Source organism: Cervus canadensis, chromosome 19, assembly GCF_019320065.1.
Source record: "Cervus canadensis isolate Bull #8, Minnesota chromosome 19, ASM1932006v1, whole genome shotgun sequence".
NCBI lineage: Eukaryota > Metazoa > Chordata > Mammalia > Artiodactyla > Cervidae > Cervus > Cervus canadensis.
In genome coordinates this window covers 8,695,587-8,722,340 of record NC_057404.1, presented here as the reverse complement: position 1 = coordinate 8,722,340, position 26,754 = coordinate 8,695,587, and the positions used below count along the sequence as shown (strand labels likewise).

The window sequence follows — 26,754 nt, the reverse complement described above, 5'->3', positions numbered from 1 at the left end:
GGAGCTGGCCTGATTCTTGGGTGTTCTTTTCCCTTAGTTCCTTTCAGTGAATATCCTTCTCCTTGTTCTGCGGATGCACAGTTACTTTTCTGCAGAGGGGAGAAAAGGCTGGATCAACATGAGGGCCGGGCTCTCTCCCCGGGGAGTGTGTTTGCACAGCCCCCCTTGACACCTCCCTTCCCAGGGCCCATGGCTGCCTTTCCTCTAGTTGGCAGGGGGTCTGCACAAGCCAGCCAGAATCGGTCTTTCCTCACTCCGGGGCAGGGCCAGGCTGCACGCTCACGTCCTCTCTCCTCCCTCCCTGCCCATCTCCCACCCTCTCCCTTTGCACCCCGGAAGACTAGCTGCACCCCGCCCCTGCTCCCTCTCCTGATGACAGTGTGGCCTCCTCTCTCCACCCCACTTCTTTCCCACGCAGCCCCCACCCCGAGTTTGGATGCCGCTCAGTACACCCCCAAGGCCCCAGAGAAGCTGTTTCCAACAGTGCATTTCCCTGGTAACGGTAATATCTGTGCGTCTCTCCAGGCTTCCTCCAGGGCCAGCCTCCGCTCTTCCCTTAGACCAGGAGAAGCAAAGTGTTGCCCCAGACCCAGTGGAGGCCCCGGTGTCCCGCTGCCCGGCCGGCTCTGCCTCTGCTGGGTCCAGGGAGGCCGCGCCTGGAGGTTCCTCCAGACTGCCCATTGCTCCCCCTCACTTCTCACAAGGTGGTATTTGCCAAGTCAGTTGTTTTGTCTACACTTTTTATTTTGTCTACAATGTGGCTTATTCAAGGTCCAAGAAAGGTGTGTGGAGCAGCAGAGCAAAAACAAATCATGTTTCAGTTTTTCTTAAAAAGTAACATCCATATCCTGGCCAAGAGAACAGAATGCTTGTTGGTTGAAAGTATTTTGGGTTTGCAAGGATTTTTGTTTTCTTATCTTTTTGCTTTATTTTCTGAAATTAGCTGTTAATCTAATCAGCCTTTGCAACATTTTTTTTTTCCTCTAAAGAGTGAGAATAATAGACTTTGTATTGAATGGTGACAGAAATTGAGATGGTTGGGTGGCATCATCGACTCAATGGACTTGAGTTTGAGCAAACTCTAGGAGATAGTGAAGGACAGGGAAGCCTGGTGTGCTGCAGTCCATGGGGTTGTTGTAGAATCCGGAGTTGCAAAACACTCCTCTTGAGGATGCTCAGGATAGTGGAGTACAGTTTATTACACCAGCGGGTCCAAGGGGAATCGATTCCCAACAAGGATTCGATGATTTTGGAGGACTTGGTTTTATACCCCCTGCTACTTGACTGGTTCAGTTCAATTGCTCAGTTGTGTCTGACTCTTTGCAACCCCATGGACTGCAGCACACTAGGCTTCCCTGTCCATCACCAACTCTGGAAGCTTGCTCAAACTCACATCCATCGAGTCGGTGATGCCATCCAACCATCTCATCCTCTGTTGTCCCTTTCTCCTCCCACCTTCAATCTTTCCCAGCATCAGGGTCTTTTCCAAGGAGTCAGTTCTTCGCATCAGGTGGCCAGAAGCTTCAGCTTCTGGAGCTTCAGCTTCAGCATCAGTCCTTCCAATGAATATTCAGGACTGATTTCCTTTAGGATGGACTGGTTGGATCTCCTTGCAATCCAAGGGACTCTCAAGAGCCATTTCCAACACCACAGTTCAAAAGCATCAGTTCTTTGGCACTCAGCTTTCTTTATAGTCCAACTCTCACATCCTTATATGACTGCTGGAAAAACCATAGCTTTGACTAGATGAACCTTTGTTGGCAAAGTAATGTCTCTGCTTTTTAATATGCTATCTAGGTGGGTCATAGCTTTTCTTCCAAGGAGCAAGGGTCTTTTCATTTCATGGGTGCAGTCACTATCTACAGTGATTGTGGATCCCCCCAAAATAAAGGCTCTCACTGTTCCCACTGTTTCCCCGTCTGTTTGCCATGAAGTGATGGGACCGGATCTTCGTTTTTGCGTGTTGAGCTCTCAGCCACAGCATGACTGGTTACACGTTAGTAATTAGTTTTACGACACGCAGGTGCGGGTGCTGCCGTTAATCTGAGACAGCCTGACCTTAACCTCCCACTTCTGTTAGCCATCTGTGAGGGGGGAGTCTAATCCCTCTTGGCCCTCTTCCCAGGGGCCCCAACATGCCCCCCTCTTGATGCTCATCTTATCTTTAAGGATGGGCGTCGGTCATGGGTCATTATTGTGCACAGGGACAGTGTAGCGCTAGCAAAGCTGTCAGTCTAGAGGTCACACACTGAGTTACACGTTGCAGAATTCAAGGCCTAAAATTTAAATAGAGTGATTAACAGAATAATCACAAAAAGATTTTTCCACCAATCACCTTTGATCCAAGAAAATACTGATGACCAAAAAGGAAGATTACCATTAGACATAGCTTTTACCTCAGATGTCACCTCAGGGCCTTGATTAATTTGGCTAGAGTCCAGACTACACCAAGAAAGAATCGACAGGTTGTGAGTTACCAAAGGAAGAAACGTTTCTCATTGTTGTCTCAAGAACGACCAGAGGGGGCTAAAGTCCCCTGTGTGCAAGGGAGACACCCACCAAGGAAGTCCATCCATCACCAACAAAGGCGTGGCCCCACGAAGCCAACAGTTAAAAGTATCATAGACGTTTCCATACGAGTGGGCCCAGGACAGGAACACACTATCCTGAGTTTGTAGCCCTGGTAGGGTCGTCATGCCGAACAGGAGAGCGTCTGCTGCTTCCAAGGCTTTACCCATGCTGAATCTCTTGGTGAGTATGGGTGTACATTAGTGCCAAGAGAGAATGGAATTCTCTCCTGAACAGAGGGGGTGATGTCATGGATCACCTTCCCTAACTGTTCCAGGTGCTGAGACATCTCCATCCTTCCTTTTTGTAATAAATTTCCCTTTACTTCCCAAATAACTGGGGGAGGCCTCCTGAATATTATCTCATAGGGAGATACCCATGTGACCCGGGGGTCATTCTGACTCTCATTAACACCAATGGCAGCATGTCCATCCAGAGGGTGCCAGTTTCTTGCATCCATTTTGCCGAAGTCACCTTGCTGGTCCGGTTCATTCTCTCAACCATTCCTGAGCTTTGCGGCCTCTACACCGTGTGTAGTTTCTTTGCAAACCAGTTGGGTCACCTCAGCCACAAATGCTGGTCCATTATGTGATCCTATACTCAGAGGGAACCCAAACCTAGGAATGATGTCTCTCAGCAAACATCAGGCCACTTCCTTTGCTTTCTCAGTCTTGGTGGGGTAAGCTTCCACCCATCTCGTAAAAGTACATACCATTACCAGCAAATATTTGTATCCTCAGCATGGGTTTACCTCAGTGAAGTCCATTTCTGGATATTCAAATGGAGGGGTCCCCTTTAATTGTATTCCGGGAGGCACGGTCTCCTTGGGAGCCGGGTTATTTTTGGCATAGGTTATGCATCGGAGGCTTACATGTGCACACAAGGCTGTTAGACGTGGTATGACAAGATAGCGGTCTAAAATCTTGCAAGTCGTCGTTTTTCCAAGATGGATGGATTGATGGAAATCGTAGCCAATTGAAATGCCAGCCTAGAGGGGTGGAAACGTCTCCCGTCTGAGGCTTTCCACCATCCGTCCTCCCAAGCGTTCCTTGCTCAGTTTGTGCGCAGGTGGTTTCTTCCTGGCCGTAGACTGGGGCCGCTTGGGCGGTTAGCAGGTGTCACCGTAAGCTTGGTTGCTGTATTGTCCTGGGCGGCCGCTTGCTTTGCCGTTCGATCGGCCAGACAGTTCCCTTTTGCCTGAGGTGTGTCCACCCTTTGGTGGCCCCTACGGTGTATTACCGCCCCTGCAGCGGATTCCCACATTCCCACACTGCTTCCAACAGAAGCAGAATTTCCTCTCTATTTTTTATCTCCTTGCTAGTTGCAGTTAATAGCCCCCTTTCATTCTATATGGCTCTGTGTACATGTAAAGTAGTGAAGGCATACCGTGAGTCAGTATGTGTATTTACCTTCTTTCTTTTAGCCGATTTTAGGACTTGTATAAGCTCTGCTCGTTGAGCTGACCAGTGTGTGGGGAGTCAACCTGCCTTGACTACTGTATCCTTTGTGGTTACGCATGTTCAGTTTTCCTGTGTCCCTGTCCCAGGTAGCTGGTCCCATCTGTGCTGTAAGTCTCAGCTGGTTGACATCTCTGAGGTCTGGTCGGCTCGAGAAGACTTCGTCTAGCATCTCCTCACAGTCATGTTTGGGGGGCCTTGGCTCACCGGCAGATAAGTTGCTGGGTGGTTGCACCTTTATCTGGGGACTTTCACAATAAGGTTCTTGATTAGCTATTTGTGAAAAGCCAGGTATCCAGCTCTGGCAAAACCCTACGGCTCACCAAATTTCTCTCACTTGCATTTTGGTAGTAGGCTGGCTTGTCTGATTGATCACCTGTTTCCGTTCTAAGTCCAAGGCACGCCTCCTTTCCTTTATAACAAATCCCAGGTACTTTAGCTCAGTCTGGCAGATCTGGGCCTTTTTCCGTGATACTTGATATCCATCCTGGTCCAGCAGGCCCACGGGAGTCTTAGTTCCTTCCCAGCATTGAGAACGAGTCTCTGCCATCAGGAGTAGGTCATCCACATACTGTAGGATCTGACACTTAGTAGCATCCAATGGGAAGGAGAGGAGATCTGTTGCCAGGGCTTCCCCAAATATAGGGGAATTTTAAATCCTTGTGGCAGCCGAGTCCAAGTCAGCTGGGTCTTCTGACCCGTCCCAGGGTCTTCCCATCAGAAAGCAAAAATTCTTTGGCTAATCGGAGCCACTCTTATACAAAAGCAAGCATCCAAGCAGGTAAAATGCTGGGCGTTAGGAGGCATTAGGCTTAGCAGAGTATAGGCGTTAGGGACATTTGCATGTAAGATCACCGTCGCCTCATTTACTAACCTCAAGTCCTGAACTGGCTGATAATCTTCTCCCCCATCCACCTTCACTGGGAGGATGGGGGTGTTCCGTGGTGATCGGCATTCCACCAGTATTCCTGCTGCCTTCAGCCTGTCAATGAGGAGCTTGATTCCCTCCCTGGCAGCCAGTGGTACAGAATATTGTTTTCTCCTTGTGGGCTGGGCCCTCACCTTTAACCCTTATTGCCGGATGGTGATTTTTCGCTAGTCCAGGGGGGTTACTTTCCGCCCAGACTTCAGGAAACAGCTCTGTTAGGGGTTCCGGGGCTCTCCCAGCCAATGACTGATGTAGTGTCCGTTCACCTCCCGCTGGTAGCAGGGGGCCACTTACTGAGATCTGGGAGGCCCAGCCCAGCTGCCAGGAGTGCTGTCTTTCGACAGGACCTTCTATCACTCTCCTTTTGTTTTTTCTCGGCCTCTTTTATAGTTTCCTGATCCTGATTGACAAAAACCTTGTCAGTGATTTCTATCATTTGGGTGCTGGTAAGATCCAAGAACCCCTCCATCTTTTGGAGTTTCCTTCTAATACCTGGGTACGATTTGGTCACCAGGGTGGCATTTATGGGCCTTTGGTTTTCAGGGGTCTCTGGGTCAAAGCGGGTGTATTGTCGAGCGGCCGCACACAGTCTCTCATAAAACCCTGTGGGAGTCTCATCTGCCTTTTGGATCACGGTGTTAGTCTTGGCCATGTTAGTAGGCTTGCGAGCCCCCTTCTTGAGGCCTCGTATAATGGTGTCTTATACCGTTCCAAGGATTGCTTACCTTGGTCAGTGTTGAAGTCCCGGTCTGATCTTGTGTCAGGAGCGGCTTCTCAGGCCCAACTTTCAGGGTCCAGTTGGCCCTCTGGTGCATTTTTCTCGGAGTCACTTACGTGCCCCTGTGATGGTCCAGTGTCTCTCTTCCATACTGAAGAGGGTGAGGAGAAGCTGGGCTGTGTCATCCTACACTGGTTGGTGGGTCCTGAAAATAGTCTCCATCAGATGAATCACACCCTGCGGCTTCTCAGAATAGGGAGGGGTGTGCCTTTGCCAGTTCAGGAGCCCCGTGGCAGAGAACGGCTGACGGTAAAGAGCGGTGGGGCCGGGGGTGTGTCCGTCTGGCCCCTGTGGTGCTACCTGGACCTCCCTCAGAGGCACTTGCAGCACCTCCCTCTGAAGGCTCTTTGTAGACCTCAGCCGCCTCCGGACTTGGCTCTCCCCTTCTCCCTCTTCTGAACTGGGGAGGCGTGGGTATAATGTTGGCACAGTAGAAGGAGAGAAACCTCCTCCAGTGGCGGAGGCAGAGGAGGAAAGTCTGCCTCCTCTCTTGTCCCTTCCTCTTGTTCTGGGGGTCCCCTTCGTGTTCCCCGGTATGGAGGGGGAGGTGGGAGTTCCTCCTCTTCCGGATCATAGTGTATTTCCTTTAACTTTTCTTGCTTGGGTTCTGCCTGCACCAGAAAAATCTTGCTTTCTCCTTTTCCAAGATAACATACCTGGGCTCAAGGGGGTGGGTTTTGTGCAGTTCGTAGCCATGAGTCAGGACACAGGAACTGATCGGGTGGCTTGGCCGTCCGGTGGCCACAGAGTACACAGCCTGAACTTTGTCCAGTACTAGGGCTCCCTCTGAGAGCCGTCCTACCCCAAAGGATGGCCAGTCTATCTCACAGACGGTTCTAAGCTTGGCTGGGGTTAGCTTTACACCACAGTCTCCTCCAAAGCCCTTTGTGAAGTTTTTAATCCCCCATTCAAGAACGGTTGGCTTGGATTCTCCGCTCTTCATCCTGCTTTTCACTTTCCTTCCATCACTTACAGGAAGTCCAACTTTGATTCATCGCTCCTTTGCCAGGGTCTTGTACCCCAGCCACCGCCGATATCTCCACTCAAAGGAGCGTGACATAGCCACTTTACCTCGGCTATGACCAGGGTGAAAAGGGCCTTACCTACTAAGTCTTTCAATGGTAGTACCTCTCGTGTTTCTCTGTCAGCAGCCAGCCAAATCCAGTCAATTAAGGCTTCTACGTACCCCTCCTCGCACAAGTCTGACCCTGGCAAAATCCAAATCTGTCTTATCACGGGTTGGCGCAGACAGATGTACATCCAGAGCCACAGTTCCCAGTCCGGTCCTAAACAATGTTCGGGAGGTCCCTGAATCCCTAAGGAGAACAGGAGGGTGTTGCAGCAAAGGGGACAGTCCCTTCGAAACCAGAAAATAAAAATTTGTGTTGACAACCAATCAGCACAGATTCAGTTAACGGAGTTTTACTAATTTCAGTAAATTCCCCACTGAGCCTAGGAGGACACAGCCACCTGAGACGCATCCAGCCCCAAGGGCTTGATCAGGTCCCTTCTTCCACTTGTTACAGAGGGACCTACCTGCATGCTTCCCTCCTGCCGTCCGCAGTCGTGTGAAGTCTGCCTAGAAAGACAAGTCGCTAAAACAAGAGCTGATCCGAGGGAGGAGACACCTTCCCCATCCCAAGGCTCTTGTCCCGGCGAGTCGCAGGCGGAGGCTCAATGGGCCTGTCTCTCCAAGGGCTTCCCGGCCAACACACCAGAAATGTTGTAGAATCCAGAGTCGCAAAACACTCCTCAGAAGACACTCAGGACAGTGGAGGACAGTTTAGTACACCAGTGAGTTCCCAACAAGGACCCCTCCAGTGATTCTGGAGGACTCGGTTTTATACACCCCTGCTCTGCATGACTGGTTACACGTTAGTAATGTTTTATACCATGCAGGCGCGGAAGAATTAACAATTACAACATGCAGGGTCAGGCGCTATCGTTAATCTAACTGAGACAACCTGACCTTTACCTCCAGTCTTTGTTTCCCGTCTGTGAGGAGGGGGTTTAATCCCTATTGCCCTCCTCCCGGTGGCCCCAACAGGGTCACAAAGAGATGGACACGGCTGAGCAACTGAACAACAATTGAATGGTTGGGCAGTGTTTGCAGTTCGTGAACCTTATTCTCTAGCTTTGTTGAATTTCAGCTCTACACACCCTGTATGAAGGTGTACACAGTTTCCACTTCAGAGGTGATGTGCTTTGCCCAAGTTACAGGCTGCTACGTACTGGCAGAAAGTTCTAGAACCTTGTTCTTCTCAGTCTCTGTACCGTGTCCCCTCCAGGACGCCGTGTGGCTTCTGTCAGTCTCGGCTCTGCCCACTGTAGACCCGCACAGACCTCCGCTCCTCTGGTCAGGGGGAGGCATGGTGTTAGAGTTGGCCCCACCCTCTAGGCCTGGCTCCAGCTGCATGCGTTTGTGCTGCCTTCGGGTAATCGTAACCTTTCTCTCCCCTCCATCCTGGATGGACGACCTCTACTGCGAGCATCCTGCCCTCTGGCTGTGCCTCCCGTCTAGTCGTGGCCACACGTGGCCGTGGGGGACACGGAGCAGCAAGCTGGAGACCGCCCCCCTCAGGCTCCACGTCACCCTCCGCCCTGTCAGCTGCTCCTCTCCCAGGCATCCCGCCGTCAGTGCTTCCCCAGGGAGGCAGTCCGGCCTCCCCCACGACCAACGGCTTGGCTAGAGCAACGCTGGACCAGGTCCAGAAATGGAGGGACACCACTGAGTCAGAGGGCAGTGCTCCAGGTTGGAGCAGTTTCCCGATGAGAGACTGCTCCTGGTTGCCCCCACATCGGTCACTTGTCGTTTTAATCTCTCCTTTACAGTATGTCAGTAAAGTGGTGGCTTGCTTTACATACCCTGCAGAAGTCTGACGAGTCTGTCCATGGCCACAGATAGCCTTTTTTGACGGACTTGCAGAGACTGTCTTAACAGTGCTCCCTAAGCGGCTTTGGGCATGTCCAAGCCTCAGTGAGAGGCAAAGCACATATTCAAAGATCTGTTCAAGTCAAGAAGCCAGCGTGGCAGCTGTCATTGGTTTGTGCTTCCACTTAACACATTTAAGATATAAAACCTGCTTGGTATCTAGAAGCAAAGGAGCTATAATCCAGGTGTTACACGAGAGAATTTTCTCCTTGTTTTTTTAGAACCTGAAAGGTTGTTGCTGAATCACACAAAGATGCTGGGATTCTTGGCCTCCGGAGGAGAAGAATTCAATCCAGGGCCAGAGACAAGGCTTGATGCTCAGAGCTTTTGTGTAATAAAGTTTTATTAAAGTATAAAGGAGATAGAGAAAGCTTCTGACATAGACATCAGAAGGGGGTAGAAAGAGTACCCCCTTGCTAGTGTTAGCAATGGAGTTACATACTCTCCAAGGAATCCAAAGAATGTCTGGAGGTTGTAAAGACCTCACCAGACCTACTCCCATACTTTACATTTCAAGATAACAGAATTAGCCAGAAGGTTTAATCCAGAGACTGTCCTCAGGCAGGATGCATTTTTGTTATATAATGCTGAGTGTAGAGGGGAAAAAAAGTTTGTCCTTTCTTTCTCCTTGAGAATTCCAGACCTCTCTCTCTTTGGGGACCCCTAGACTTGTTATCAACCTGCCTAGGAAATGACTCAAACCCTTCAAGGTGAGGCGACAGACCTTTGAGATGAAGGATCAGCTGAGAGTATTGAAGATGCCCTACCGTAGAAGGACAGGGAAGGGCTTCCCTCCTCTCCCTGCCGGGCCTTGCTGCCAGGAGCTGAGGAGTACACAGGGGCTGTTCATGACCTGCAGAGGGATGCTGGTGTGAGCACAGCGTTCTGTTTCATCTTTGGGTTTAAGTCCCGTGCAAGAAACTAAAAAACGTTAATGGCAAAGGACAGGAAAGTGCCTAGGATTTGTCCTGCGGCAATCTTTCTATATAACACACCTTCCTGTCTACTTGGGGGCTTTGCCTTAGGCAGGTCAGTTGAACCATCACAACTCAAGTCTTAATAAATTCTTGCAACAAGAGCTATACACATACACACAAAGCTACATGCGTTATTCCAAATGGTCTGCCATAGCTTCTGATAGCCAGAGCATATTGTGATTTCATATTTATTTGATCATTCTAAATATCCTGTTTAACCTCAAAATGATGTAGCTAAATGTAGATGATAAAGGAATAAGATGGGGAGACTTCACTTGCTCGCTCAGTGGTCTAACGTCTCCCTACACCCTTCCAGCCAGTCAGGGGTGTCCTGGCAACAACCAGCTCCCCCAGGCCCCTCAAAAGAAGCCCTGATGTCAGCATTTATAGATTTCTTCAGTGTAAACGTTCACTTTGGCTAATCTGAGCTACCAGTTTGCTGTCATTGATCAGAGACACACACAGGCCTGCGGGAGCCAGTTCCAGCTCAGTCAGACACTGGACTCAGACAACTGTTTCCAAAAGTAGCTCTGCCTTCTTAATCCCCCGCCCACACGTGCCGTTCGGTGGGGAGCCACAGATGCTTCTCAAGCATACGTGGTGCATCCCCTCAGTCCAGGAGCCTATGTTCTAGTGGGGAAGCAGACACCGGACAACTGATGACTGAGTTTTTTGTTTTTTTGGTTTTTTTTAATTAAAATTGCGAGGCATCACTCAAAGGGCATTTTCCCTCCAGTCATAACTCACGTTCTGCTCCGAGTTAAATGCAGCACCTTGAGGAGATCTCGGCATCACCGTTCTCAGCCAGGAGGGAGCCTTGGTGCTCACGTGGTTGTGAGGTTACTCTTTTCCGCGCGTGAGGAATCCGAGCTCCGCAGTAAGATTGCTAGTTGGCCGGTACCCCTCCCTAGAGAGGCAGAGATCTCCAGGCTCTTTGTGAAAAAAATCAAAGGAAAGAAACTGGTCAACTCTCGCACCCCAGTGCAGCCTCGTGGGGGTCCTATGTGTGAGCAAGCGGGACGTGGAGGGCTGAGTGTGTTCCGTGTGTGCACAGCCCCGGACTCACCTGCTGTAGATCAGCTACACACGTACGGTCTTCAGAAGATGAGTTTTTTTTCCTTCCCAGTGTTAGCAGAGAACCTTCTCTGTTACGGCTAAAGGCTGCAGACCTCAGCGCTGGATTCCGTAGCTGTGATCATCCACAAACGTGTACCCTGGTCCGTTTTTCCACCCGTGAGGCCTGCCCCTTCGCTTTGCCTAGAGTGTGGCCAGGGGTGTGTGAGCCACGGTATTTGTCTAGAGCAGTTGTTCCCAAGCTCTGGATCTCAGGATTCCTTCACTCTTAAACACGGCTGAGAAGCCCAAAGGGCCTTTTTGACATGGATAATTTCTATCAATATTTACCGTGTTAAGTAAATACAGGAAGGCATTGTCTCCCCAAATACAAGTTAGTGTAAACACGGGCTGCGTTCATGTCGGCTGGACAGTCATCCCTCTCTCAGTCAGAAACTGGAGGCCTGACTCTCCCTGGGCCTGGGAGGGGCTCGGGGCCTGTCTTGCTGTCTCAGGAAATGACAGTTGAGAATCCCAAGGAACACACAGGAGCCCCGTTCAGGCTGGTGCGGACAGCTTTCCTTCAAGAACATCAGGGCCGGTCCCTGAGACTCTGCAACAGGGAAGATTTGGCTGGTTGGGCTAATAACTAAAGATCAGGAGGTGTGGGGGGCCCTTCTCTAATATGAGAAGGCGACTGATGAGCAAAAATGATACAACACTGACGGATCAAATTTAAAAATAATTCAACCTTTCCCGGCGTTCCTCCGTGTCACACCACTCCTGTGTGTTCCGCCACCCTTTCCTGTCGGAGACCCAGAGAGAGTTGGGGACGGGTGCGGGCAGGGCAGGGCAGGGCAGAGATGCGCTGTGCTCCCACCCCATGGAACCTGGGTGGGAAGAGCTGATCCCAGGTTAACCCTGCAGCCGAGCGTGAGGCCGGGAGTAGGCGAGGATGTGAGCGCGTGGAGCCCGATGCGGGCCTGCTGATGGCTTTCCAGCAGCGGGGTAATGTGTGCGGGGCGTGTTTGGGGAAGGTTTGCTGCGGGGAGAGGTAGAGCAGCAGGAAACAGATGAACGCAGGACAGGAAATCAGAAAAGGCTATTGCCGTCCTCATGAATCACATTCTTGCCTGGGAAGTCCCATGGAGCGTGATGGGCTACAGTCCGTGGGGTTGCAGAGTCGGACACGACCGAGCGACTAACGCTTTCACTTAAGTTCAAGTAAACCAGTCTGGATTGATGAATTGCTTTCTCACAGGGCTGGGGGAGAACGCTGGAATGTATCCCCTCCTCCCGTTGCTGAGGCAGAGGAATCAAGGTGAACATTTTCCTCGTGGCTTTGGTGTACTTCTGCCTTTGGCGAGGCCATTAATTCTCACCTGGGCCCATGCGTGGCCCCAGCTGAGCATCTCTTTCTTCGGGCACTTTTCTGCTCCCTGGAAACACACTTCCCCATCAGTCACATTCCAGAATGGGAGGGGGAGGTGGGATTTGACAGGTGTCAACCTCACAGGCCTCCTGAACAAAAGAAATCTTCACACTTTGCCTGAGTACCAGCTTTTTGTGAAAATCAGGATGTTGAGAGCATTTTATTTTAGCCTCTTTTTGAGAGGCGACAATTTTGTATAAAAGAAAATGCCTGCTGCTCCCCAGTGTGTATCAGAGTACTGCCTGTGGTTTAAAAGTACAGTCAGTCCCCCACATACGAAGCTTCAAGTTGTGAACTTTCAAAGATGCAGATGTGGATCTGGTTCAACCAAGGAACCAGAACCTGTGCCATCAGCGTCAGCCACGAGTGAAGTTGCAGCTTGCCCTCCGTCTCCTGTTGCTGGCGATCCTTTAGCTCTGCCATCTCCCACCTCCTCTCCCTCCTCCAGGCAGTAACTCTTCTTGCCTGTTCTCTCAATGCCAGCCCTTGTATGCCAGCTCTTATACTGTACTTTTCAAGGTACTGCACTGTCAGATTAAAGATGTTTGTTTTTTTATTTATTATTTCTGTGAAAAGTTTATATACCTATTATAGCACTGTACAGCCGATAGTGTTAGTTGGGGACCTAGACTTTGTTGGACTTAACAAACAAATTGAACTTATGCACGCTCTCTCGAAATGGAACTCGTTTGTATATAGGGGACTTACTGTGTAGAAATGTGTGAGTGGTGTGAAGCGCTTGCAGAGAAACAAGTAGTCTGGGGAGAGCTGATGAGGGCGTGGTGGGGCAGGGCGATGGTGCTGGCATGGGGTGCGGTAGAGATCCACAGGTCTCTGGAGAGCAGATGCCTGTTGAGAGGATGCACAGTTTTCTTTCTGTTATAGATTGAAATCCAAATATCTGCAGGCCTGAAGGTGGTTCTCATTTCTTTCACTTGAAAGCATGATTAATTGCTGATTTCTTAATTGCAAAGAACAAAAAATTGTTCCAAGCACAACCAGCTGACTTTGTTTCCAGAGCTGATTTATGACATGATCCCACTTGTAAAGATCTGTCGCTTTAACTTGAAGCACATTGGATTTCTGGTTCGATAGACTTTCTTTTGTGAAAATCACAGCTGACGTGTTTTGTTTCTACAGGGCGAACCTTTCCAACGCATCCATACTACTCCACTCAGCTGGGAGCGGGGCAGCTGTCACTGTACAACATCCTGAAGGCCTACTCGCTTCTAGACCAAGAAGTGGGCTATTGCCAAGGCCTCAGCTTTGTAGCAGGCATCCTGCTGCTCCATATGGGTGAAGAAGAGGCGTTTAACATGCTCAAGTTTCTGATGTTTGATATGGGACTGCGGAAACAATACCGGCCGGACATGATTATCTTACAGGTAGAAAGCCTTCCTTCCGCCTGAGACAAAGTTGAATGTTAAACACGTCTGTGATCCCTTTCCAAGTGTGTCTAAGGAAATTTCCCACCATCAGTTAGCATTGTAGCATCTGTCGCTGCCGAGAACTTACTCTGTACTAGCCTGACACCAGCTGGCTCATGTGCATTTACCACCTCCACCCCCAGGAAGGCAGTGTTGATCCCAGCTTACAGATGGAAAGCTCAGGCTCAGAGAAGTTACATAGCGAATAATCTGAGCAGGTCACCCAGTAGCCGGCAGCAGAGCTGGGATGTAAACCCAGGCCTGTCTGACTCCAGGGCCCTTGGACCTTTTCTCTTTGAATGCACCTGCAGGTAGTCTGATTCCCACCTCCCAGTGTGTTTGCTGCTTCCTCTGCCAGGGACCCCGCACTCCCATCCCTGAGCCCTTGCCACCCCGGGCCCAGCCCAGTTGGAAAAGTTATTTCCTCCACCTTGAGATAAACCCTTGTCGTCTCCCTGTAACTCGCCTGTGTTATAAACCTGAAGAAGTCACACTTGTCCTGCCTCTTGAGGGGTTAGGGGGCATTCAGCAGGAACTTACTAAGGGAACAGGTTCAGTAGCATCCTGCCACAGACTGCTTGCCTCCCACTTTACTCTCTGCGAGAGGCTGGCTCTTTATCTCCAACTCCCCCAGCTTTGAGTTTCGCTAAGAAGGTGTATTTGTAAGAGAACTTACAGATCATTTTCGTGAGACAGATGTGGAGCGTCTCTTAGCCGAGGGCCCAAGGGGACAGTAGAAAGAAAGGCGGTGGAAGGAGGGGCCCTGCCCCGAGTGCCGGCCGACCCCAGCCTTGTGGCGGGAGCCACGGGCGTCTCGTGGCCCTCTTTCTCCTCCGAGTGGGGCTGGAGGCCGCCGTCTCCCTGAGACCCTGTGTGTGTCCCTGCAGATCCAGATGTACCAGCTCTCGAGGCTGCTGCACGACTACCACAGGGACCTCTACGACCACCTGGAGGAGCACGAGATCGGCCCCAGCCTCTACGCGGCGCCCTGGTTCCTCACCGTCTTTGCCTCGCAGTTCCCCCTGGGCTTCGTCGCCAGAGTCTTCGGTGAGCGTGTGTGAGGCTGTTTGCAGAACCTGGGTTGTCAGGTTCGATGGGAACCGGGTGTGGTTTCTCCATGGTGGTGGTTCTCATTTTCAGCCCTGTATCTGCAGGAACAGGATGTCCTTTTCATTTAGTGAGGAGGTTTTTTGTGAGTTTCAGGACCTGCTCGACTTCTGATGATCAGGGCCGCCCCTCAATGCCTTCTGGTGGGAATAAGGTCCGATTTCCTCCTGCCAGGCTGTCACTGGAGCAAATGTCCTGAAGGCTAGACCGAGGAGCCCGGCGAGTGGTCCAGAGACATTTCTCCTGAATTGTCTTCCTCCACCTCTCTGGCCCAGGGCTTGCTCACCGACAGCTCCTTAAGACTTCTCAGCCGGGGACTTCTGGGCCACTCTTCTTTCTGGTCTTCCTCTTCCTCCTCTCTCCTCTTCTCCCCTTGGCTCCACTTTGCTTCCTCTGCTGTCCAGTTCTTGAAAGCCCCTCTGCATCACTGATTCACAGTCTGTTTTCCCACACCCCCACCTCAGCTTCCCACTTTTCTGCCCTTGTGACCGTAGGTGGGTCACATTTCAAATCATCTCCCCTTTTCTCAATTTACTTTTCAAGAAGATTGCCTCTGTCAAAGTTGCATAAGTGTTCACATGTAAAGTCTCAAAACTGCCTTGTCAATTATGCTTCAATGTAAAGAAATAGAAATTTAAAAATGTAACCTTCTGCCTTGCCGTGGCAGGGGTCGCATCTGAGCGAGGTGCTGTGAGCGGTCAGCTCCAGTGCAGTGGGCTTTCTCTGCTTCAGGATGAAGTGCTGACTCTGACCTTTCTTTTCATCTGTTTATTGTGGGGAAGGCGGTTATTAAAAAGTTGATCATCATCACATACCGCGTGGTTTTAAGTACCATTTGTGTTGAGTCACTTGATAAACACCTGTGGGTTTCTTTTTTTAACTTTATTTGTGCGTTTATTGGTTGTGCTGGGTCTTCATTGCTGTTCAAGCTTTTCTGGTTGGGGTGAGTGGGGGCTCCTCTCCGGCTGCGGGACACAGGCTTCTCCTTGTGGTTTCTCGTGTGGAGCGCAGGCTCTAGGGTGTGGGGCTCTAGGAGTTGCCGTTCCTGGGCTCTAGCGCATGGGCTCAGCAGTTGCAGCGCGCAGGCTTATTGCCCCGTGGCATGTGGGATCTTCCCGGACCAGGGATTGAGTGCATGTCTCTTGCATTGGCAAGTGGATTCTTTACCACAGAGCTTACCAGGGAAGCCCCAGAATCTGTGCTCTTGTATAGTTTTTAGATTTGTTTTTAGAATTAGAGAGCATCTTAAAGAGAATGTTCACAGGCGGAAGTGTCACTTTAGGCAGTTTTCAGCAGACCACTTTATATCCAGATCCTGTGTGTGTGTGTGGTCGGTCATGTCCAACTCTTTGCGACCCCATGGACTGTGGCCCACCAGGCTCCTCTGTCCATGGAATTTCCCAGGCAAGAATACTGGAGTGGTTTGCCATTTCCTACTCCAGGGGATTGTCCTGACCTAGGGATCAAACTCATGTCCTGCATTGGCAGATGGGTTCTTTACCATTGTGCCACATGAGAATTCCCATATCCAGATCGTAAAAGTCCTAAAATTTGCTTTTAATGTAAGTGGACTTTGAGTTGTCTTCTGTCCTCCTCTTCTCTCCAAAGTACTAGATTTTTATTATCCTTTACTTCTATCCACAGGAAGTTTTAAAGACGTTCCCATTTGACTTTACTAGAAGAATCCGTGTTCTTAAAATATTCACTGCCCCCCTCATTTTGCATAACTACCTCCCCAGATTGATTTTTAGTTTCTCTTCCTAAAAAAAAAAGCCCCCAATATAGTTGGTACTAAATACTCTTCTCCTGGTTAAACAAAGCATTAGTGAGATTTCATGAAAGCTTTATACCATAATTAAAAAAAGAAGTTCTCAATTGTTTGCTTAGTTTACAAAAAAAGAAGTCACAGAAACTATAAGATATCTAGCTGTAGACTTCAGTCTTTCTTGCCAAACATCTGTTTTTTTCCTTTTCTTACACTTGGAAATGAGGAGAAAATCATTAGTCTAATTACTTTTTCTCCTGATTCTTTACTGTATTTTTCAAAAGGGTAATGGAGAAGAGTGAAAACTGAAAAGGGGAGGCGGGAGTGTTATTAGATGGTTTGAAAACAGCTCGAACCTCGAATTACGCTGTTTGTGAAGGGAATTCTGCAGGGGGGCTGGGCAGGCAGGGCTGACAGGGTCAGTGCTGAGTGTCCCCCCGGCCCAGGCGTGGAGGTGGCAGCTGCCCAGGGTTCTGGGCTCGGGGGCTGCAGAGTGGGAACATTCTCTCCTCAGGCTGCGTGAGTGGGTAAGAGGCACTGACAAACGCACACGCGCTGCTTTGGAAATGACAGCCCTGCTTGCAGAACATTGAGAGCTCTCTGAAGCTCATCCTGGTGACTTCCCAGATAAAGCTGAAGCCGCAAGAGCAGGGTCGTCTTCTCCATACCGTGCAGTCAGAGGTGGGTCTCGGAGCTCCTCATACATTATGCATAGCGATGCCAGTGTCTGTGATTCCTGGATCCTGCCAGCCCCATGTCCCTCTGGCTAAAGGGCTCAGGGCTCCTGAGATTACAGGCAGGACGTGGGGACTCAGGGCAGCATTGTCTTGTGATGTCACTATTTCCTCTACCAATACTTAAAAATGAATCATTTTATTAGTAGGTTTCCTAGAAAAGATAGGTTTTTGAAAAACCATTTCTGTATTTAGCATGGGTGACTTAGCTCCATGATCGTGGATAGCTTCAAACACAGTAGGCTTTTTTGGTCTGAGGCCCAATTCATTATAGGCATTTAGGCCTGGATCAACCTAAAAACATGTGAACTTTTGTGAACTATTCAGCATTTTATATGTAAGTAAAGGAATCTCAGTTTGCAGTCAACATAGCCCACATATAGCTTAATAGTTGTGGCTCAGGCTGGTAAAGAATCTGCCGGCAATGGGGCAATGGGGGAGACCTGGGTTCAATCCCTGGGTTGGGAAGATCCCCTGGAGAAAGGCGTGGAACCCACTCCAGTATTCTTGCCTGGAGAATCCCATGGACAGAGGAGCCTGGTGGGCTACAGTCTGTGGGGTCGCAAAGAGTCGGACATGACTGAGTAGCTAACATTGGCAGTTTACTTTTTACCTCTAATTAAGTACAGACTCCTCGGAGGGACAGCGTGCTCAACCTTCACGTGGTAGCTCATCACACTCTTCTGGGCGTCAGTCCTTCTGTCTGGATGTCACATAATGTGAAACCGCCCCCTCCTGTATTTTTCCTCTTTGGGTGCAGAGGGGCCCTCCTGGGAGAGATGCTTGTTCTTTTCATCTTCTAACATCTACCTTTGGGGGAAAAGTCTGAAAAATAGGACCATTCTTGCTCCTGCTGGTGGTGACAGCTGTGCTGTTATTAGGCTCCAGATGTTTTCTGTAGGGCATTCTGCCAAGTTAGATGAGCGAGGAGGTGGAATATAAAAACCGAAAGTTTGGCAAAAACACAAAAGCCACCTGTAATGTAGGGAAGGATTCTGAGAGGCTTCAGGACTAAAAGAGACTGGAAAACAAGGTCGTTTGGATGGCCTGGGAAAACAGCTCTTCAGGGTAACATGATACCGTGGTGAAGAAGTGAGTCTGTGCGGTTCACAGAATCTATGCGGTTGTTCTGCGGCAAGGCTGTTATCCTCTTTCATCTCCCTCCTACCCCTTCCTGGTAGGGATGTCGGGGGGCGGGGGTCACAGCGGAAGGACTGCAGCCTCCCTGAGAAAGTGCAGGAGAGGGATCGCCCTAGACAAAGACGAAGGTGGGTGAAAAAGAGATGCAAAGTAAGTTCACCTAACTGGCTGTGTGCCTGGAGTTGATCATTTTCCTCCACAGGAAAACTGAGCTTCTGTTTCGTGGGGAGTTTCAAATAGAGTGCCCATACAGGTTAACATGATAACAGGGCTGCTGAAGTGTCTTCAAAGCAAAGTAGTTATTTGCAGTGTTCTCAGCAAGCAGTTTGCGAAGTGGTGGAGTCAGCCGAATTTTAGGTTCCCTCTCCTGCCAGCTGAACCCCTTTGCCTGTCTTGTTGGTGGCTCAAAAAAGGAGAGTTGGCCATGAGGTTGTGAGCGGGGCTCCTGCTGCGCTGCTGGAAGCCTTTGCATCTCACTTCCTTGTGCAGGGATGTTCAAATGCAGAAAATCAGCTCACTTTTCCAAGGAGATTATTGTGTTTTGTTTTTTTTCTTTTTAATTCCAGTGTGTAAGTGTATAAGGATTGGGAGATGGGCAGAAATGACAATAGCTGGGTTGGGGCAATGGGTTTATAGGTAACATTTTCTGTACTATGAATTAAAAGTTACTTAATTTTTAAACTTTCTGGAGGGAGAAGAAGGTACTCCCACCCACCTTACCTGCTCTTCAGGCTCCTGCATGTGCTGTGTGCTCTCACCCCTCTCTGCATTTCCACCTTCTTTTCCTTCTGCTGAGAGTGTCACTCCCTGATTTCTTACCTGGGGGGAGTTTCTATGCGTTCTTCAAGGTCAGGCTCTGCCGCCACCTTTCCTTGGGGCAGTCTCTCTCCCCTGCTTCTGTCCTCCTTCACCTGATGGCATTTATAGCTGCCTTGTGTCTTCCATTCGCCTGCTCCCCCCACCCTAAAAAAAAAAGAAATACTGACAGTTACCTCTAATTAGATTTATGCTGTTGTCTTTTAAAATTCTTCTTACATTATTATTCCAGTTGTTAGGTCACTTTCCCAAACTTAGTCACCCAACACTGAGTTACTACTAGTTCTATACTTGAGCCCCAGGGCATTGGAGTCTCTTTTTGAATGGCTTCATCTCTGGGGAAGGGAGAGTGAAGATGGGCTGACTGAGGGCCGTTTGCCTCCCCTCTGTGCATAGTCGATGTGGGAGTTGTTAGCATTTGCCAGCCATTCCAAGGAAAAAAATGGTAAGAACTAGAAAATAACTCTGATAAAGTTCTTTGAATTCTTCAGAGTGAAAAAAAATTTTTATTTCATTCAGTTCAGTTCAGTTGCTCAGTTGTGTCCAACTCTTTGCAGCCCCATGGACTGCAGCACGTCAGGCCTCCCTGTCCATCACCAACTCCCGGAGCTTACTCAAACTCATGTCCATTGCGTCGGTGATGCCATCCAACCATCTCATCCTCTGTCGTGCCCTTTTCCTCCCGCCTTCAATCTTTCCCAGCATCAGGGTCTTTCCCAAGGAGTCAGCTCGTCACATCAGGTGGCCAAAGTATTGGAGCTTCAGCTTCAACATCAGTCCTTCCAATGAACACCCAGGATTAATGTCCTTTAGGATGGACTGGTTGGATCTCCTTGCAGTCCAAGGGACTCTCAAATGTCTTCTCCAACACCACAGTTCAAAAGCATCAATTCTTTGGTGCTCAGCTTTCTTTATAGTCCAGCTCTCACATCCATACATGACTACTGGAAAAGCCATAGTTGTGACTAGACGGACCTTTGCTGGTAAAGTAATGTCTCTGCTTTTTAATATGCCCTCTAGGTTAGTCATAGCTTTTCTTCCAAGGAGCAAGCGTCTTTTAATTTTGTGGCTGCAGCCACTATCTGCAGTGATTTTGGAGCCCCCCAAAATAAAAGTCTCTCTCTGTTTCCATTGTTTCCCCATCTATTTGCCATGAAGTGATGGGACCAGATGCCATGATCTTAGTTTTCTGAATGTTGAGTTTTAAGCCAACTTTTTCACTCTCCTCTTTCACTTTCATCAAGAGGCTCTTTAGTTCTTCGCTTTCTGCCATAAGGGTGGTGTCATCTGCATATCTGAGGTTATTGATGTTTTTCCCAGCAATCTTGATTCCAGCTTGTGCTTCATCCAGCCCGGCATTTCACATGATGTATTCTGCATATAAGTTAAACAAGCAGTATACTTGTATTTAATAATGTACTTTTGCAATGGTGTAGGCTTTTTACAGTTTTTAGAGATCTTTACATCACTAAACTCCTTATTTCAAAGCAGAGAAAATGGACATTTTTTTTCACTTGCAGCGTCAGAAATTAGGGTAGAGTATTTATACAAATCTTTGTTTTACCCATGAAAACATGTGTTTTAGTAATAACACCTTTGAAATCCAGAGAATTTCTGGAAAGAGAGACTAATTAAAAGTTTTCTTTTTCACAGTTCAACTTTTGAAGTATGTTTGAATTTAGTGTATTTTTGGAGTGAAAAAAAGATCGGAACCTGTGACAAAATGTTAGCAGTATGTTTGCATACATTGTTTTCTTAGTATTATCTTGAGAACCCTATCTGAAATATCGGGATCTTATAATTTAGGATTGTGTTTCCCACTGTCCTGCCTTTCAGTATGGGTGAAAGGGACAGTGTGTTGTTTTATCAGCAGCTGGGTCCGTATTAACTTCTGGCTTTTCTGTGTTTTCCCAGATATGATCTTTCTTCAGGGATCAGAGGTCATATTTAAAGTGGCTCTAAGTCTGCTGGGAAGCCATAAGCCCTTGATTCTGCAGCATGAAAACCTAGAAACCATAGTTGACTTTATAAAAAGCACACTACCCAACCTGGGCTTGGTGCAGATGGAGAAGACGATCAGTCAGGTATGGTTCAGTCTGGACCTTCCAGAAGCTCCGGTAATCCTGGATGTGCAGAAGCTGAGTTTCTTCCTTCCTTTCTTTTCTCTTTTTTCTCTCCCTCCCTCCCTCTGTTTCCTACCACTCAGGACCTACCAAGTCCTGAGCAGCTTGTAGGAGGCACATCTCAAGGCCTTGTTCCATGACTAAGTGTGTGTCTGAGTGTGCATGTGCCATGAGTGTGATAGCCAGCACAACTTCTTACCGTCTGTAAGAATTACAACTGTAATTTCTTAGAGTTAAGAGGCTTCACCCCTCATCATGTGTTCTTCCAAAATTCATAGCTTTTTATTCCTTGTAGGCTTTTGTAGAAGGAGTGCTTTGATTTTCGTGCTGAATGGCATTAATTGGAATCTTCTAAAATATCTTGCTGTGAAGTTGTGATAAAGAGTGTGTATTCTATAAGTTTGTCTCATGGTGTGTGTGTTTGTGAATAGTATTCAGTCCCACATCTGTGGTCCCATACCTCTGGTTTCTGTGTGCAGTGGAACTGCGTGTATGCATGTGTCACTCTCTGAAATGTTAAGAGGTTGAGAGTGAAGTGACTTGGGAACTGCAGCTCGACCAGTTGTTAACTGGTCTGGGGTAGGAGAGGGAGCAGATTTTGACTCTGTGTCAGGAAGACTCTTCCAGTAATGACTGCTGACCGTGCGGGACTGAGCTGCCTTGGAGTGGGTGAGGTCACCCTTGGAAGTGTCCCGAGGCCAGATGGCTGAGTGCTGCGGAAGGGATCTCTGCGCTGGGCCACCACAGACTCGGCGGCCGGGCCTCTCATAAGCCCAACACTTACAGCAATTAGGTTAAAACAAATAGTGAAATAAATACGTTTTTAAAAAGTCTGAGAACTCCTGCTCATCGGAGAGTGGTGGGCTGCACGCACACAGGCAGCGGTTTGTAGCTCCATTTGCTGCTCCTCCTTCGGTGCTGAGCCCAGAAAAGGGGCACGTCTGGCCTGAAGGAGAGAGAGGGTTTTGCCCGGGTGCCACTTTGGGTCTGTGCATGTTTCATTTACTTATGTGAAGAAGCAGTGCTTTTCAACGCTGCGCTTTCCTCTCAAGAGAGGCTTTTACTTCCCTGGTGCCTTCCTCTCAGTGTGAATCAGTGACTTACCGACGCCCTGCTTTTTGCCAGGTTCTGAGCAACTCTGCATATACACACCTGATCTTATTCAGTTATGACCTCCTGAGAAGACAGCTGGTTTTAATTAACTCATGAGAAACCTAGGGTTCAGAGTGGTTAATTAGCTGGCCCACAGTCACACGGCCAAGAAGTGGAAAGGTGTTGTTTCAGACTGAGGCTCTCTCATGGCAAATGCTTTAGCAACTACTCAGCTCCACCAAGTGCCTCCAGGTATCCTTTAATCAGAGTTTTCCTGTATTGTCCATTAAGACGGAATCCTCCACCCTGTGATGCTTTCCTTTCTGACTTTGCCGAGCATTCACTCTCTTTCAGAGCGTTCATTGCACATCCTTCTGTGTTTGGCTGCTGGGGCGAACGCGAGAGCCTTGGTTCCCTAAACCCAAGTCTGTGCCAGTGACCGCCTTGACCTGCTGCCTGGGCTCAAAAGTGGGCAGCCTCACTGATGTTATTACCTTCTGGATATTGAGCCCCAGGGGGAAAAAAAAAAATCCCATTTTCTTCCCCTCTCCTGTAAAGGATACTCACTAGGATGTGAGGAAGATGTTAGAAGTGAAGTCGCTCAGTTGTGTCTGACTCTTTGCGACCCCACGGACTGTAGCCTACCAGGCTTCTCCATCCATGGGATTTTCCAAGCAAGAGTACTGGAGTGGGTTACCTTTTCCTTCTCCAGAAGATCTTCCCCAGGGATCGAACCCAGGTCTCCCGCATTGCAGCAGACGCTTTTCCCGTCTGAGCCACCAGGGAAGTCTGTAAGGATGTTCTTTAAATGTTGGAAGAATAGAAATGGCCACAGCGTGGAGACAGGACAGTTGTGTGTGTGTGTACCTGAGTTGTTTTAGGTACATGTTTTGAATATGATAATCTTTTATTCCATCGGCTCCCTAACAACTCTGGGTCTCAGTGTATGGCTTCATAATCTTCATTTTTATTGCTGGGACACTGGGCACAGAGGGAGTAAATGCCTGGCCCCCTGTACGGGGTGGCAGAGCCAAGAGTGTAATAGACTCTGGGACACCAGGGCCCATCCTGTGCAGCAAAGGAGTGCATAACACAGTGATTGCAAGTGTGGTGGGAGCGCCGGGAGTGCATGTGCAAGGGCTGCAGGAGCAGGCTGTGCGGGGAGTGAGCAGTGAGCGGGGCTGGCAGGGAGCTGAGGGACTTGGGTTCAGCCAGGCCTTTTCTGCACGGGGCCCGGGAGAAGGTGTTTCAGGCTGTGTGGGCCACAAGGTCACCTGAGGTCAGCTCAGTCTCTGGAGCCAGAGAGTGGCCAGAGCCAGTGTGTGTGTGGAGTGAAGTGACTATGTTGCAATAAAGCTTTGTTTGCAAAGCATGAGGTGGGACAGCCCCGGTGCACGGGCTGCAGCCAACTGTCCCCCAGTTACAGCACATGCAAAGGCACGGGGGCGAGAGGCGTTCTAGGCACGGCTTCAGCTTTCCTGGGGGGAGGTGGGGGATTGGACGTGGCATGTGGGGACACAGCATCTGCTTCTGAGGTCCAGGCTTTCGGCCTGCCGCAGGTCTCGCTGGGAAACCAGACTCACGGTACCAGGCGGCTCTCGGCCCTGCCCCCCGCCGCGGTCCACCTGGAACTGGGCCGCTGTGGGCTCCCCCTCCCCTTCCTGCAGAGGGCGCTCTCGTCTCAAGTTCAGCTTAGAGGCACAACTTTGGAGAGCCTGCAGGGTGGAAATGATACTGTGTTCCTTGCACGTGGCTGAGTTAATTGTCCTGTGTGTGAAAGGATGGAGCCGGGTGCACCCCTGTGACAGACAAGCTGCGTTTCACTAAATGCCTTCTCTGTGGAAACCTCAACTTGAGCCTCTGGGACACAGTCTGCATCCAGGGTGGACAGAGTCACCAAGGATGCCCTGCAGCTCCCGCTCAACACAGACAGGCTCAGAGCCGCCGCTGAGAGGCCGGCCTGGAGCTGACGGGGTCCAGGGCACGGGGGCAAGGGGCTCTGGGGCTCTGGGGCAGCTGCTCAGTGTGACTCAGTTGTCAGTTGAGTGTGAGCCTAAGCAACCCTCTCTCAGGACGGGGGACGCCCTGGGAGCACACAGGAAGGAAGGGGAGGGAGGTCAGGGCTGTCTCATCACAGCGCGTGCCCTGCAGCCTCAGGTCAGTGCAGGGAAGACTGCAGGCCGGGGGTTGGCAGGACGGAGCACAGAGCCCACATTCAGCATCCCGCAGGCCCTGCCTCAAGGGCGCTCCTGACCAGTACCATTGTCCTACCGCAGAGAACTTACGCAGAATCCAGGCCCCCCCCCAGACCTGCTGAGTCAGAATCTGCCTTTCAGCAAGACCCCCGGGGGAGCCACACACACCTTGGAAAGGCTGCAGTGGGTGACTCCATCGTAAACACGCCAGACAGGTCTCAGTTCTGCTTGAGCTGGTAGGGGAGAAACCGGCAGCTCACCAGTGCTCCCTTGTTCAAAAGATGCTCTTCAGAATCACAGTGGTGAGGCTGCCCCTTCTGCCTTGGGAGGCGTCCTCGTGGCTAGGGCAGGTTGTGGCTGTTGAAAGTTTGTTAAAAGGCCCATCGCTGCCATACCAAGAGGGTAGGAGTATGGCGGGGAGGGGTCCTTTACCCCTGGCATTGTTGAGAATTGCTTGCATTGTGGTGATAATAAGAAGCAGACCAACTTTCAGTTGTGTTTATTACTATTTTTAAATTCCCTGCAGACACTGAACCCCTTTATTTTGATACCTGGGCAGATGCTCCACGAGACCGCACCCCCCGCCACCCCGGCTCGGGGGAAGGGTGTGGGGGTGGGGAGGGTGGAAAGTATGTGACTGGTTCTGTTGCCATCAGGGTTGATGGCTTCATTGTAGTGTCCACAGACAGCAGAGAGGAAAAGACCCTGAGTCTCCAATAGCAGATGCGCCAGGAATGTAAAGGAATTATTCACTGAAGGAGACTCGTATAGCAGACTAGTAATAGCTGGGGAAGTATGTGGCTCTGTGCATAATTTAAATGTAAGTGACGTATAATTCTTTACCTTCCTAGATTAACAGAATGGAACATTTTAATGCCAGTACCCAATGCCAAGGGTGTACTGTGTCTGGCACATTCTTATGTTGCTAGTGGCGTTGTATGTTGATTATTCCCATTCGGGAAGCAATTTGGCAGCATGTATCATGAGCCAGTAAAATATTCGTATCCTTTGATTCAGTAATCCCATTTCTTGGAATGTATGCTTAGGAAATAAGCCAAAATATGGGAAAAGCAGTACATACAAAAGTGTTTAGAGTTGTCATTTATAACAGAAACTTGCAAGTAACTAGATAGCCAACATTCGATGACTGGATTAACGTGATTATTGATGCATCAACTTGATAGAATACCATGAAGCCATTTATAGTTAACGGTTTTGAAGAATATACAGCAATGTGAGAAAACGTCCTGGGAGGACCAGGGCACTGTCACTGCCGGCTGCATGCTGCCGCAGTCGGGGTTACATTTCTGGGCATGACTGCGAGGCTGTGTGTGCGTTGGCACCAGGAAGTGGTGATGCAATTAAGCAGAGATGCCTGTGACCTGGGATGCTTCCTTGGGATTAATGGGGGCCTGCGAAAGCACTCCGCTCTGTGCATAGCTGTGAGCCCTTAGCCTCAGCCCCTCTGCATCAAAGGTCCCAGGCTTCATCCCTGGGTGTTCCAGGTTAGGAGCTCACTTCAAAACCTCGGTGAAAGAAGAGATGTGTGTGTGTGCGCCATTTATCCCGAACTTTATTTGTGATTGCACACAAATGTCTTGGCTTGAGTGTGCGCAGCCTTTGTGCTGAGCTAGTCAGAGGCTCCATGGTGCGGCAGCCTCTCATTCACTGCAGCACAAGCCTGGGTGTGAGGGGTTTTGTGACAAGTGTGGGAAGCAGATCCCTTAGCTCAGCTGGCCAGGTGTGTGTCGCATGATCGCCACAGATGCTGGGAGGTAGGGGTTATCACCCCCATGGGGGAGGCCAGGAACTGAGACCAGGTAAGGTCAGGTAACTTGTTCACAGTCATTCAGGGAGTTGCCAGCCAAGCTCCCATTGGAGGGCTGACTGAAAGCTCCTGGGTCAGTTTTCTTGACTGTGGAATAGAGATGATAATCCCTGTTGAGCTCAGGGTCACTCTGATGGACAGGAGAGAATCAGATCAATACAGTCAACTACACACATGCACACACACACATGTCACAAATAGAATTGTGTTTTGGCCTGGAGTGACTTTTGTGCCTAATTAGTGTTAGCCACTGAATTAAATGGAAAGCCAGGAAGCTGAAAAGTTCATCTGAAGGAAAAGAAAATTTCTGGGAATGGTGAAAAAGTAAACATGGATTTTTAAAATTGATTTCAGGAAAGATAGGGCTCATTCATGTTTAAATGCTAAGAGGATACCATCGAG

General features: G+C 49.5%; 1 protein-coding gene across 6 annotated transcripts in view; it reads left to right on the top strand.

Moving 5' to 3' along the window:
• Positions 1–26,754, top strand: part of TBC1D1 (TBC1 domain family member 1) — a 226,065-nt gene that overhangs the window by 192,843 nt on the left and 6,468 nt on the right. For all 6 annotated transcript variants that reach the window (XM_043438111.1, XM_043438110.1, XM_043438109.1 and 3 more), the window contains 3 exons: positions 13,266–13,510; positions 14,440–14,599; positions 21,029–21,198. In XM_043438111.1, the coding sequence (XP_043294046.1) occupies positions 13,266–13,510; positions 14,440–14,599; positions 21,029–21,198 (575 nt within the window). The remainder of the gene's footprint in view (positions 1–13,265; positions 13,511–14,439; positions 14,600–21,028; positions 21,199–26,754) is intronic.